General features: G+C 35.8%; 1 protein-coding gene across 1 annotated transcript; it reads left to right on the top strand.

The window, feature by feature from the left end:
* Positions 1-5,201: 5,201 nt before the first annotated feature.
* On the top strand, positions 5,202-12,257 carry LOC132563658 (sulfotransferase 1C4-like). Its single transcript, XM_060228399.1, has 5 exons — positions 5,202-5,544; positions 7,138-7,449; positions 10,420-10,529; positions 11,556-11,742; positions 11,949-12,257. Exons 1-5 carry the CDS (start codon positions 5,373-5,375, stop codon positions 12,062-12,064), a joined length of 897 nt encoding a protein of 298 aa, XP_060084382.1. The 5' UTR covers positions 5,202-5,372; the 3' UTR covers positions 12,065-12,257.
* Positions 12,258-12,899: the final 642 nt, after the last annotated feature.

Here is a 12,899-nt window from a genome sequence, read left to right as displayed (position 1 = left end):
TGACTATAAGTATGTGTGACAGAAGTATCTATATAATGACACGTTATTGTGACTATAAGTATGTGTGACAGAAGTATCTATATATTGACACGTTATTGTGACTATAAGTATGTGTGACAGAAGTATCTATATATTGACACGTTATTGTGACTATAAGTATGTGTGACAGAAGTATCTATATAATGACACGTTATTGTGACTATAAGTATGTGTGACAGAAAGTATGTGTGACAGAAGTCTATATAATGACACGTTATTGTGACTATAAGTATGTGTGACAGAAGTATCTACATAATGACACGTTATTGTGACTATAAGTATGTGTGACAGAAGTATCTACATAATGACACGTTGTGACTATAAGTATGTGTGACAGAAGTATCTATATAATGACACGTTATTGTGACTATAAGTATGTGTGACAGAAGTATCTATATAATGACACGTTATTGTGACTATAAGTATGTGTGACAGAAGTATCTCTATACCTATATAGTGACACGTTATTGTGACTATAAGTTTGTGTGAAAGAAGTATCTATATATTGACGCGTTATTGTGACTATAAGTATGTGTGACAGAAGTATCTATATAATGACACGTTATTGTGACTATAAGTATGTGTGACAGAAGTATCTACATAATGATATGTGTGACACGTATATTGTTTGACTATAAGTATGTGTGACAGAAGTATCTATATAATGACATGTTATTGTGACTATAAGTATGTGTGACAGAAGTATCTATATAATCTCACGTTATTGTGACTATAGGTATGTGTGACAGAAGTATCTATATAATGACACGTTATTGTGACTACAGTGTGTGACAGCATCTATATAATCACGTGTAGATAAGGAAGTGAAACAACAAGTATCTCGTGCACCGTGTTGTTCTGGTCTCATGCAGCGTTGGTCAAGTCACTCTTCGTTAGTCTTTATACAGACCAACTGCTTCCCTAAAATTAATTGAGAATTTGATTCGTTTTAAGAATGGCACGACTCACAGAAGTTCAGAGGGGTCAGGCCATTCAGATGCTGATGCAAGGACAGCTGCAAAATCAGGTTGCTAGGCACTTTGGTGTTAATGTTTCCACCATAGAACGTCTTGTAAGGCGTCTTCGGGAAACTGGGCGATTGGCCGATCGACCTAGGTCAGGACGTCCGCGCGTAACGTCACGACGTCAGGATCGCTATATCGTCGTCTCTCATGTGCGTAATCGGCGCCTTACTGCCGTTGAGAGTGCACTTAATGTTCATGGAAATCATGGGCGTCCTATAAGTTCAAAAACTGTAAGGAATCGATTACGAGAAGTTGGTGTAAGAGCACGTCGCCCCTACACTTCACCCCTGCTCGACGTCAGCGTCGTATGGCCTGGCTCGCTGCACATGCTCTACGACGGTTTCCACTGAGGCAGTGGAGACAAGTTTTCTTCACGGACGAGTCTGACGGCCGCCAACGTGTCTACCGACGTCGTGGCGAACGTTTTACGTTTTTTGCGTTGTAGAGAGGGATAGGTTTGGGGCGGTTCAGTAATGGTGTGGGGAGGAATCTCAAACGGGTTAAAATCACAAATGGTTGTTATTGATGGCAATTTAGCAGCAGCTAAGTATAGAGATGAGATCCTCCGACCCCATGTTATCCCTTTCTTACAGCAGCATAATCTAACCCTCCAGCAGGATAATGCTAGGCCCCACGTAGCAAGGATTTGCCAGGTCTTTCTGGCCAACAACAACATTCAACCACTAGATTGGCCGCCATATAGCCCTGATTTGTCCCCGATCGAGCATCTTTGGGACCAGTTGGATAGACAGGTTCGAAAACGCCAGCCACCCCCTGCTACTCGAGAGCAGTTGACCTGAGCTCTGATTGACCACAGCAAACGGCGGACACACAAGATATTGATGACTCAGTTCAATTTCAATTTCAAAATCCTATGGGTCCATTCAAATTAATCGTTAGTACCTCTAAACCAATTGTCAGATGCAAAATACAGACTTTGGAAATTTTTAAGCTTTAATTTATCTGTAAGTATACAAAATTTCGTTTTAAATGAAGCCCGATATCAACTTAATTTCTGGTTTAAAGTTCACCCTGCGTTTCTTGATCTTTGTCATCGACAAGGCCTTTTAAACATGTTTAACTTGTACTATACGAAGAAGGTTACATTCTGCAGCTATATTAACAAGGACATGGCTGATATTTATGCGTTGAAAAATAGTCGACTTTTAAAGAAAGATTCATGCGTATAATAACGTGTTAATATATAATAAATAATACATACCTGGTGAAACTGTAGAATACATTTTTTTTCATGTCTTCATTTTCATGATTTTTATGATGAACCTTTCGAATATAGTGGATTTATTGAAAGTCTGAAGAATATGAATCGCTTACTTCCCTGAATGTTTATAGACCCTTGGTAACAGTTATATACACGTTAACATTGTAGATATATACTGTAGATCATTAATGATCTTTTATAATACATCAATCATTGTTATTATCAAAATTTTGTGCATGAAGTATATTGTTTTGTATATAAAATCAACAATTTGGATAAATAAAGAGAATATTTAAGCTGATTCGTCCTCCGTAAAGGTCTAAAGTGTTGAAATATAGGAGGCGACTGCAGAAAGTAGAAGAGTAAGTCAATTTACAAGGATTTTGCTTTTCGTTGTGACGTATTGCGTGAAACACACGCTGATACATTGTTAAGATCTTTTATTTCGGACTATTATGGCAATTACTCTTGCATGGAATTATTGCATACGTAGCGGATCAATGCTCCATGATAGTGTATCGAGACAGGTAGTATAAATACATTTTGATTTCCTAATCCATAAAACCTTTCTGTCAGATATTCGCTCATAGTTTTTTGACAATTTTCTCGTTAACTACACACAGGTTGCACAAACGACACAATGAATAGCATCTTTCAATACAAATTAAACATCGTCAATGATACTAAGGACCTTGATTATGAAACCTGAGGGAAATCCAAATTGATCCGGAAAGCAGTGTCAAAATTAATATGCCCAACAATAAATGTTCAGGCATGTAATGTATATATAGTGGACGATATCTACATGTAATGTATATATAGTGGACGATATCTACATGTAATGTATATATTGTGGACGATATCTACATGTAATGTATATATTGTGGACGATATCTACATGTAATGTATATGTAGTGGACGATATCTACATGTAATGTATATATAGTGGACGATATCTACATGTAATGTATATATAGTGGACGATATCTACATGTAATGTATATATAGTGGACGATATCTACATGTAATGTATATATAGTGGACGATATCTACATGTAATGTATATATAGTGGACGATATCTACATGTAATGTATATATAGTGGACGATATCTACATGTAATGTATATATAGTGGACGATATCTACATGTAATGTATATATAGTGGACGATATCTACATGTAATGTATATATAGTGGACGTAATGTATATATAGTGGACGATATATATAGTGGACTACATGTAATGTATATATAGTGGACGATATCTACATGTAATGTATATATAGTGGACGATATCTACATGTAATGTATATATAGTGGACGATATCTACATGTAATGTATATATAGTGGACGATGTATATATAGTGGACGATATCTACATGTAATGTATATATAGTGGACGATGTATATATAGTGGACGATATCTACATGTAATGTATATATAGTGGACGATATCTACATGTAATGTATATATAGTGGACGATATCTACATGTAATGTATATATAGTGGACGATATCTACATGTAATGTATATATTGTGTATATATACGATATCTACATGTAATGTATATATACGATATCTACATGTAATGTATATATAGTGGACGATATCTACATGTATATATTGTAAATGTATATATTGTGGACGATATCTACATGTAATGTATATATAGTGGACGATATCTACATGTAATGTATATATAGTGGACGATATCTACATGTAATGTATATATAGTGGACGATATCTACATGTAATGTATATATAGTGGACGATATCTACATGTAATGTATATATTGTGGACGATATCTACATGCAATGTATATATTGTGGACGATATATACATGCAATGTATATATTGTGGACGATATCTACATGTAATGTATATATAGTGGACGATATCTACATGTAATGTATATATAGTGGACGATATCTACATGTAATGTATATATTGTGGACGGTATCTTGTAACCCTATGCAAGGTTATCTGCCCTTGCTTTAGATATTAGGCAGTATTATCTGTTTTGGTTCTGTTACTGAGTTGATGTTTATAATATTTAATTATTAAGCAGAATTATCTGTTTTAGTTATATGTTCTGATACACAGTCATTGTTCTGTGGGGGACATATATTAAGGTCACTTTACTACGCTGTACTGCTGCTGCTGAGGCAGGTGCACAAACTGCGCAATAGTTAATACCTAAAACGCTGACAAATGTTTATGTGACGTAATTTTTGAAAGTCTTTTGTTTACACTGGGAGACCGGACCTTGGCGTGTGTGGCCGAATTGAAGGCTTTGTATTTGTTTTCGACTGTTTTGGCTCCAGAATGTCTGGGATTCAATTCAAAATTAGTAATAGTTTGACAGCCTTGGTCAACCGGGGTCACCCATCAAATTTGACAGTCACGTAGGCATTAGACATAAATAGGAGGGGACAAGATCGTTCCTCACTCCGGTCACTAGACAGCGTATTGGACGGACTGGTGTCACGAGGCCTGGGACCAGGGCAGGTACGGGAGCGAGAGAGTTTTGTAAGCTTACCGGAAATAAAAGGCGTTTTTCTTCACCTTCAGTAGTCCTTCAATTGTGTCTCTCGAACGGTTCGAGAGGGTTACAATCTACATGTAATGTATATATTGTGGACGATATCTACATGTAATGTATATATTGTGAACGATATCTACATGTAATGTATATATTGTGGACGATATCTAAATGAAGTAAGGCGTGGCCGATGGAAGTTACGAAAAACCGCGAGGGCTGAAAGTCATCCAGCAGTGTCTACCACTGATACGGATCAAAATGGCCTTTTCGTCTATCGCTCTTTGCTAAAACGCCACTGGTGAACGATTCATTGTGAAACAGATTACTATCTTGAACATAACAATACGGTACTTTCAAAAGTTAGCCAACCATGACGTTGACGCATCAAGACAGATGAACTACATACATATTATATAACTAATTACACCAAAATGAATTCACCCCGTAGGTATAGGTGTGGTCAATTTTCTTCTTATATCGTCATACCGGACCTCGTTGTCATCTAATGTGGCCGAATCCTTAAGGACACCATACGTAAACAATGCAGAGAGTGGAAGAAACAGATTCTCGTGGCAATATATTTCGTTTTAAACCGTTTAATGGGTTGAAATTCCATCCTGATATCCCCGGGAATATAGAAGAGCGTCTGAGGGAAGTAGATTCGTTAGCTCTCCGTCCAGATGATGTGCTATTGTGTACCTATCCTAAATCAGGTAAATATACGGCTCACAGGCAGCATTATTGTCAATGATAACACACATGTTAGGTTTTACAATGTGTTCATTATTGTCAATGATAACACACATGTTAGGTTTTACAATGTGTTCATTATTGTCAATGATAACACACATGTTAGGTTTTACAATGTTGTTGTCATTTAACAAGCGTTTTAGATATGTATGGTTTATAAAGTAATGACCGTTTCATTGCATTTTGAATTTTTTGCTATTTAGTATCACAGGTATATGAAGCTGTATGTTAACATTATTATTTTTGTTATGGAACAAAATGAGATACTTGGTATCACTAAATATATCGCTTCTCAACTTAAGTAGGCAAGCTAAATGGTGTTAGGTTATAGATATAATGAATTGTTACAAGTGCTACTAATTTAAGGAGTGACATATTAATTCATTTGTCAGTCCTTAACATGAAATCAAACAAAATGTCCCAATAGATGTCTCTGACACATCCATTACAGTGACGTTTGACTACCCCATTGATAAAATTATAAAATCACGCAAAACGAGAGATCACAGAAGTTTTGAACTATATAATAAAATACATCACATATAAAGCTACAACAAAGAGAAAGAAAGGAATGAAACAAGTCAGGAAAGAACATTTATAAATGACTCCTTTCTGTTCAGAGTATATCTTACGGAAACAAAAGGCCCATCACCGCTTGAATCGTCAATATCTCTATATAATTAGTTTCAATGAAAGGCAATGGGAAAACATTCAAACGAAATGTAATATGCAAATAGATATGACATTGCTAGATGTGTTAAGCACATATTCTTTTTATAGTAAGCTCAATCCTAGTCACTATAAAATACAACAAAATTAAAGTTGAAACTGTAAGATATCAAAGGAAAACAACCTTATATAAAGGGGTGAGGTTATTTCTCCTTAGAATTAAACTCTGCGTAAGATCTATCTTCATGATACTATATTTCCTTCTTCGGTATCAATTTCTTTACGCTAAATATGTGTTAGTATGTATACGTGATAGTTTGTTTGGTACTACCTTGGTAAACATTTTATGGACGTGACATTGTATTGAAATATATGTTAGTAGGTGTACCTGGTAGTTTGTTTAGTATTACCTTAGTAAACATTTTAAGGGCATGCCATTGTACTAGAAGATGAAATAAATATGCAGGATAATCCTGACCCTTGAGACACCGAAAATATATCATTAAGTAGAAAGGCGGCGTTTCGATACAGATCAAAGATGATTACCAGATATGGGTGAGGATTACCAGATATGGGTGAGGATGACCAGATATGGGTGAGGATGACCAGATATGGGTGAGGATTACCAGATATGGGTGAGAGGGACAGACTTCTGTAATGTAGTATTGCCATTCTGTATGAACATTATTTCCTTTACCAGTGAAAAGGATTCAAATCATTAATGTGATTTTGCGGAGAACAACAGAGGAAATACAGAAATGCTAATACTAATGAAACGAGGGCAAAATATGAACAAAAGAAACATTACATGGAGAGCTAAGAAAAATACAGAATATGACTAGGTTGTCCATAAGAGTAAGAGCCTTTTGCTTTAAATGTCATTTCAGGAACACATTGGGTGTATAACATGATTCATATGATCCGATCAGAAACTCTTCAATACAGAGGAACACCTTACATGATCGAGTTTTTTCCGTCAAGCGAGTTACAACATATTGATTCCCCCCGAACCCTCCACACACACCTGACGTATCCATTGATTCCAGCCATGGCGAGACAGGGCAAAGTGAAGATTGTACAAGTTGTCAGAAATCCAAAGGACACCATAACGTCTTTTTATGAGCATTACCAACAAGTTGGATCGACAGTATACGAAGGAGCCTTTGATGGGTTTTTGGAGTTAGCTCTATCGGATGAGTGTAATGCTTTTTTACATTGCAAAGATAATACACATATAGATAGCACCCTTTCATACTTATTTAGATTGAGATATAGCATTGTCAAGTAATGAATTCAATTGTTCCTTCTGACACTCGTTGATGATGCCGAGATCCTAAATTTTGACCACTGAGGGAATCCAAAATTGATCGAATGAAATATTTTGGTGATTTTTGTATTCGGACAAAACCATTCACTACACTAAAAACAACGTATAAGTGAATTGAAAATCACATCCACTTAATTAGGCTAAGGTTTGGGATGAGAAACTGCCTCTGGAACTTTGTTCGATTCCTCAGAATGTTTTGAAATTTGGTGCATCACCCCATCTGGATACTGACATTTACTTCATGTAGTACAGTGTTTCGACTACGTAAGAAGTCAATGTCCAGTTGTGAATTCAACCCTCTTTATTACACATCCGAACACCTGATTAACCTGGGGGAACGTCTGCCAAAGTGCCCGCTTTCTGTAAAACTGGCCCCGACAATCATGACTGTTTTTTTTTAAAAACATTTTCGTTCGCAGCTGCCACGTTGCTCCACATTGAAGAAACACTGAGTCTTATTTGACCTTATCACACCAAGGGTCAATTACAAACCCACAAGCTTAATGACAATATCACTCGGTATCATCCGATATACTCCCATGGGTGCATTTTTGTACGATCCAGTACAAGCGTATTGGCTTTTAGTTTTATTTTTCAATGTGATCAGACCTATTCACAATACTATTTACAATGAACATTATTTATTTCAATTTTCATGGATGATTGGTTAATGAGTAGCAATCGAACAGATATACTAGCTGTTTGATATTGTTCTCAAGTTCATTTCTGAATTTTATTTTTTGCCAGAGATAGCTTTTCCGTCATCTTGTTCCTTTATTAACTTCGATGTTCATTCTCATCAACTTCACACCGAGGTTATGCAAAGGGCCGGTTTCCAAAACGGCCCCTTCTCTGATTCAAATTTCCTGTTGGTGGTGCATTGCCCATGCCATTGTGGTCACAAATCTATAAAGTATAAAGATTTAGGTCACTTGGTTTGTTTTTTATGGCTCCTCAAAGTTGTACCTTTCAGAAGCTGTCTAAGTGTCGTTAAAATGTGCATGTTATGTAAAATATTAATGAAAATCTAATCAAATGATAGTCACCGTAAAGAATACATTCATGGCATGATTGTGACAAAAATTCATGTTTCCATCGCGCCATTTGGCTGTTTTATGGAAGAAACAATCTCAAAAATGCCATTTTCGATAACATTTTAGACACAAAAACTGTGATTTTTAGAGAATACACCCTTTTATGGGCGTTGGATGCAAACCATTTTTTATCCTATTAAATAGTACATAATATGCTATTAATGAGAGGAAAAATCATCAAAATGTAAGTGGTGGAACATTTTCAAATGTTGGGTTGAATTAGCCTATGGTTGAATTGCCGATTTTCTACTTTCTTTAGATAATGAACAAAAAAACGAGAGTATTTGCTCGGTATGTTGAGAATATGCACACAGATATGAAAAAAAGTGAGAGAAACACTTTTTCATAAAAAAATCCAAGATGGCTACTTCGTAAGTCCCCGTGGTTGAAGACATTGGCTTACAAATAGACAGAACAACAAACAAAACGTGTTCCTTATGATTTTGGTTGGTTTTCGCATTTACGGGAGAGTTCATAGCTACGGGCGATTGTATAATACCTATATTTATAAGTTTGGTTAGTCACATGGTAACGGGGATCTTTCATATCGAGCCCCAAACATACTTTCGACATATGCACTCTGTTGCCGCATGGAAAACTATTTCTTTACCTTTGGTTGTAATGGTCGAGGGTTTTTCAGCGTCCTGTAATACCCAAGGTAGTACAAGATACTGGAGATGTGCGCACACATTCCCATCGTTCTCTCTCCAACTGGGCACTGGCAGTAGTAGTCCTTTATTGGGGCCTCAACATCGGGTGAAGCGGTGAACCGTATCCAAACGTTATATTTCGTTTGGCTTTTGTGTCGAGAATGTATTTGACATCGGAGAAGGTCTGGGGAGTGCTGGTAAAGCCACACCTCATAGTCTCCGTCATCACTTAAATGTTCGGCGATGTAACCAGGAGCCAGAGATTCTCAAGTAATGAAGATCGAGACGGGGAAACAGTACTTTATTTATTTTTTTTTACATCATAAAACTGTCATGAAAATATCCGCTCTGATATTCAATATAAAAGTTTGTATATAATAAGCTATATAATAGGGTTTCAGACAAGGTTGTTACTCATTTCCCTTTTTCTTTCAATTTACGACCACATTCAGGCGGCGAAATGAGAACGTTCCACCACATGGAATTAGCTGATTTTTGGTACACATATGAAACAAGTTAAGCTCTATCCGATTTTCTGATGGAAATTTGCATCCAAAACTATACAACGGGAGAAAATTGCAAATTTATGGCATTTTTCTTCATAATTGTGTCTCTGCAAGTGCATTTTCATCCGAGAATATTTTTTTTTTATGTTTTATGAATAAACACGATGTTTTGGAAATATTTATCAAAAGAAATTTATACTATGTTGCGAATTATAATTTCGAGATAACCTTCTTTTATTTACGAACTTATGTCTTGATGCTGAAATTCACAACTTTATAAAAATACATTTTCACTGAAATTATGAAATCTGGGTGTCGGAAAGGTGTAAAATTATTTTTCGGAAAAGAAAAAAACAGTATTTGAGCTAGATAAGAAATTATATACGGGGGCAGGCTCCTATGGAGAATTAACATTACTGGAAACAGGCCCTTTATCAAAATATTACCTTATTACACCTGTATATATGTTGTGTTTCTATACAATGCTTATTAGATGTAACCTCTGAAGATTCTAGATTGTGCTCGAAGTAACTTTTTTAAAACATATTTTTTCACATTCAGTAATAGTACCTCTTATGATTTTTCCTTTTAGTTGCACTGTTCGGTGGAAATTGGTTTTCGTACATCAGAGATTGGGAGAAGGCTAAGCGCTGCAACAGAAATCTAACTGTTTTCTCTCTGCAATATGAAGAAATCAAACAGGTTTATATACGAACAATTGCTTTGTGGTTATGATAATTGGCAGAATCTAGGAATTCTCCAAATTTATTTACAGATATGCACTGTTCACTGAAGTTTCTTTTGTTCTCTTTTGTATGCATTCTGTATAGCGGCACGGTTTACAATATACTCCTGTATTTCAGCTTTATTTGATCTTTTTTTCTTTTTTTTTCTTTAAGAATAATCCATTTGTGAAAATTATGAAATATAGCAGATTAAGCGATTCATGCATCTTGTCATCTACATTTTGACATTTCGAACAATTTTGATCACTCGGCCGATTCCTAGGCTTCAAAATTTAAGGACTTGACACCACAAAACGAGTCCTAGTGGGGCAAAACAGCTTTGTGATGCAGTTAAATTAATGATTTTTCTGAACTTTGTCTAATTCTTTTGTACTAATAGGTTATAATCACTTATTTTTTAACAATACTTTAGACTCCGATCATTATCAACAAGTCCTAGGAAAGAGCTATATCTGATTGGTTATACTGATGGCTGTATCAAGTCCCAAATTCCCTAATATATCCAAGCATAGTAGCTTACCTGCACACCAGCCTTCGTTGTTAATACGTTGCAGTTGACTCTATATTCAATGGTTTGTTTAAAAACTACCTAGAAGTGACTAACAAAAAATAACTTTAAAAAACTTTAAAAACAATCATTAAACTCAGGTTTTCTAGAGATTCATGTCGATGAAGTATGGTGGGGTTTGGTAATCACCATGACTTCATTGGGGAAGGGTTCATTTTCTTGTGTGATATAAAGTTTACAAGTTCAATCCATAACATATAATGTATCTGGTGATTTCAAAAGCTCTACCTCGGTTCTCCTTTCAAGAACATGAAAATAAAATTTAATAACAGGCGTCCGCGAGGAAGTAGGTAATGCTTACCTATATGAAAAATGTTGTCACTGTATTACACCTGTAATTATCATGATATAACTATGTAAAGAGATGTATGTAATTATACATGTTAAACCATCGCTTAATAATTACCATTTCAGAATCCATTCGACATTATTTCAAGACTAGTAGACTTCTTCCAACTTGACAGATCTGAATCGTTTTTACGAAAAGTGGAAAAAGCAGTTCAATTTGAAAATCTGAAAAAGGAACATGAAACTGAGGCAGGGGAAAATGCAATTTGGAAAGATGCCGGAAACGGCGGTAGATTACCTATTTATAGAAAAGGTATTATCAATCCTTAATATGTAAACATTTCTACTGACTTCTTAATGAGGGAGTGATAAGGGTTCCGTGATTAATTCTATTGTTTTTTATGTAAAAATCGCTGTTCGAGATATCGAATGTCTCTTTCATCACAAGAACCTTAATTTGATACGAAATATTTAAGTAGTTTGATCAAGGACCATGATTCTTTCGTAATTATTTTTCAGGGTATGTTGGAGACTGGAAGAACTACTTCACAGTTGCGCAAAACGAAAGGTTCGATTCTCTTTACAACAAAAAAATCAAGAAGCATGGTGTTGATATCCACTTCTCCTATGAATAATATGAATCATAAACATGTGATGTATTTAAGTTCAGAAGAGATTTTAGAGATAAACGTGCACGTAAATGCCTAGACATAGACATCAAATAGTTTCTTTGCCATTGGAGTTATCAGCAGCACAGTTTAATGTTTAATATTTATGAATGAGGTGAATCCGGCAATCCTTTGTCAACCCTTTACATCCCCGTGGAATGAAAACACTTGAATCTACATATAATTGTTTTTTTTTTGTCTCTCACTGGAAAATTACATTTACAATCGGTACACGTCGCTACATATCTGATACAGTTCCTTGTTTGGTTCTGCTGTATCTAACGCCACACGTCGCTATATATCTGATACAGTTCCTTGTTTGGTTCTCCTGTATCTAACGCCACACGTCGGTATATATCTGATACAGTTCCTTGTTTGGTTCTCCTGTATCTAACGCCACACGTCGGTATATATCTGATACAGTTCCTTGTTTGGTTCTCCTGTATCTAACGCCACACGTCGCTATATATCTGATACAGTTCCTTGTTTGGTTCTCCTGTATCTAACGCCACACGTCGGTATATATCTGATATCTATACCTGTCAAAACTGTTACAATACGACCGAATTCATGGTGGGGAGTGTATACCTACGACAAACCTTGGTTTAATGGTGGGGAGTGTATACCTACGACAAACCATGGTTTAATGGTGGGAAGTGTATACCTACGACAAACCATGGTTTAATGGTGGGGAGTGTTTACCTGTTAAAACTGTACGACCTAATGACAAACCTTTGCTGAATGGCTGATAAAATATTATATTTGATACTGAACCCAGGACACAACTTTACAACAAATTATA

The sequence above is a fragment of the Ylistrum balloti genome, unplaced genomic scaffold (assembly GCF_031769215.1).
Source record: "Ylistrum balloti isolate Yb309-2 unplaced genomic scaffold, AGI_CSIRO_Ybal_v1 Utg371810, whole genome shotgun sequence".
Taxonomy (NCBI): Eukaryota; Metazoa; Mollusca; class Bivalvia; order Pectinida; family Pectinidae; genus Ylistrum; species Ylistrum balloti.
The sequence above is the reverse complement of the archived record's forward strand: the minus strand, read 5'-3'. Positions and strand labels throughout refer to the sequence as shown.

What these genes read in the sequence shown, in the direction of transcription:
- LOC132563658 (XM_060228399.1), top strand. Translation starts at nt 5,373, where the DNA reads ATGCAGAGAGTGGAAGAAACAGATTCTCGTGGCAATATATTTCGTTTT. An exon ending in GTGTACCTATCCTAAATCAG is followed by an intron (nt 5,545 to 7,137) that starts GTAAATATACGG and finishes ATGTCATTTCAG; the next exon opens with GAACACATTGGGTGTATAAC. An exon ending in GTTAGCTCTATCGGATGAGT is followed by an intron (nt 7,450 to 10,419) that starts GTAATGCTTTTT and finishes TTTTCCTTTTAG; the next exon opens with TTGCACTGTTCGGTGGAAAT.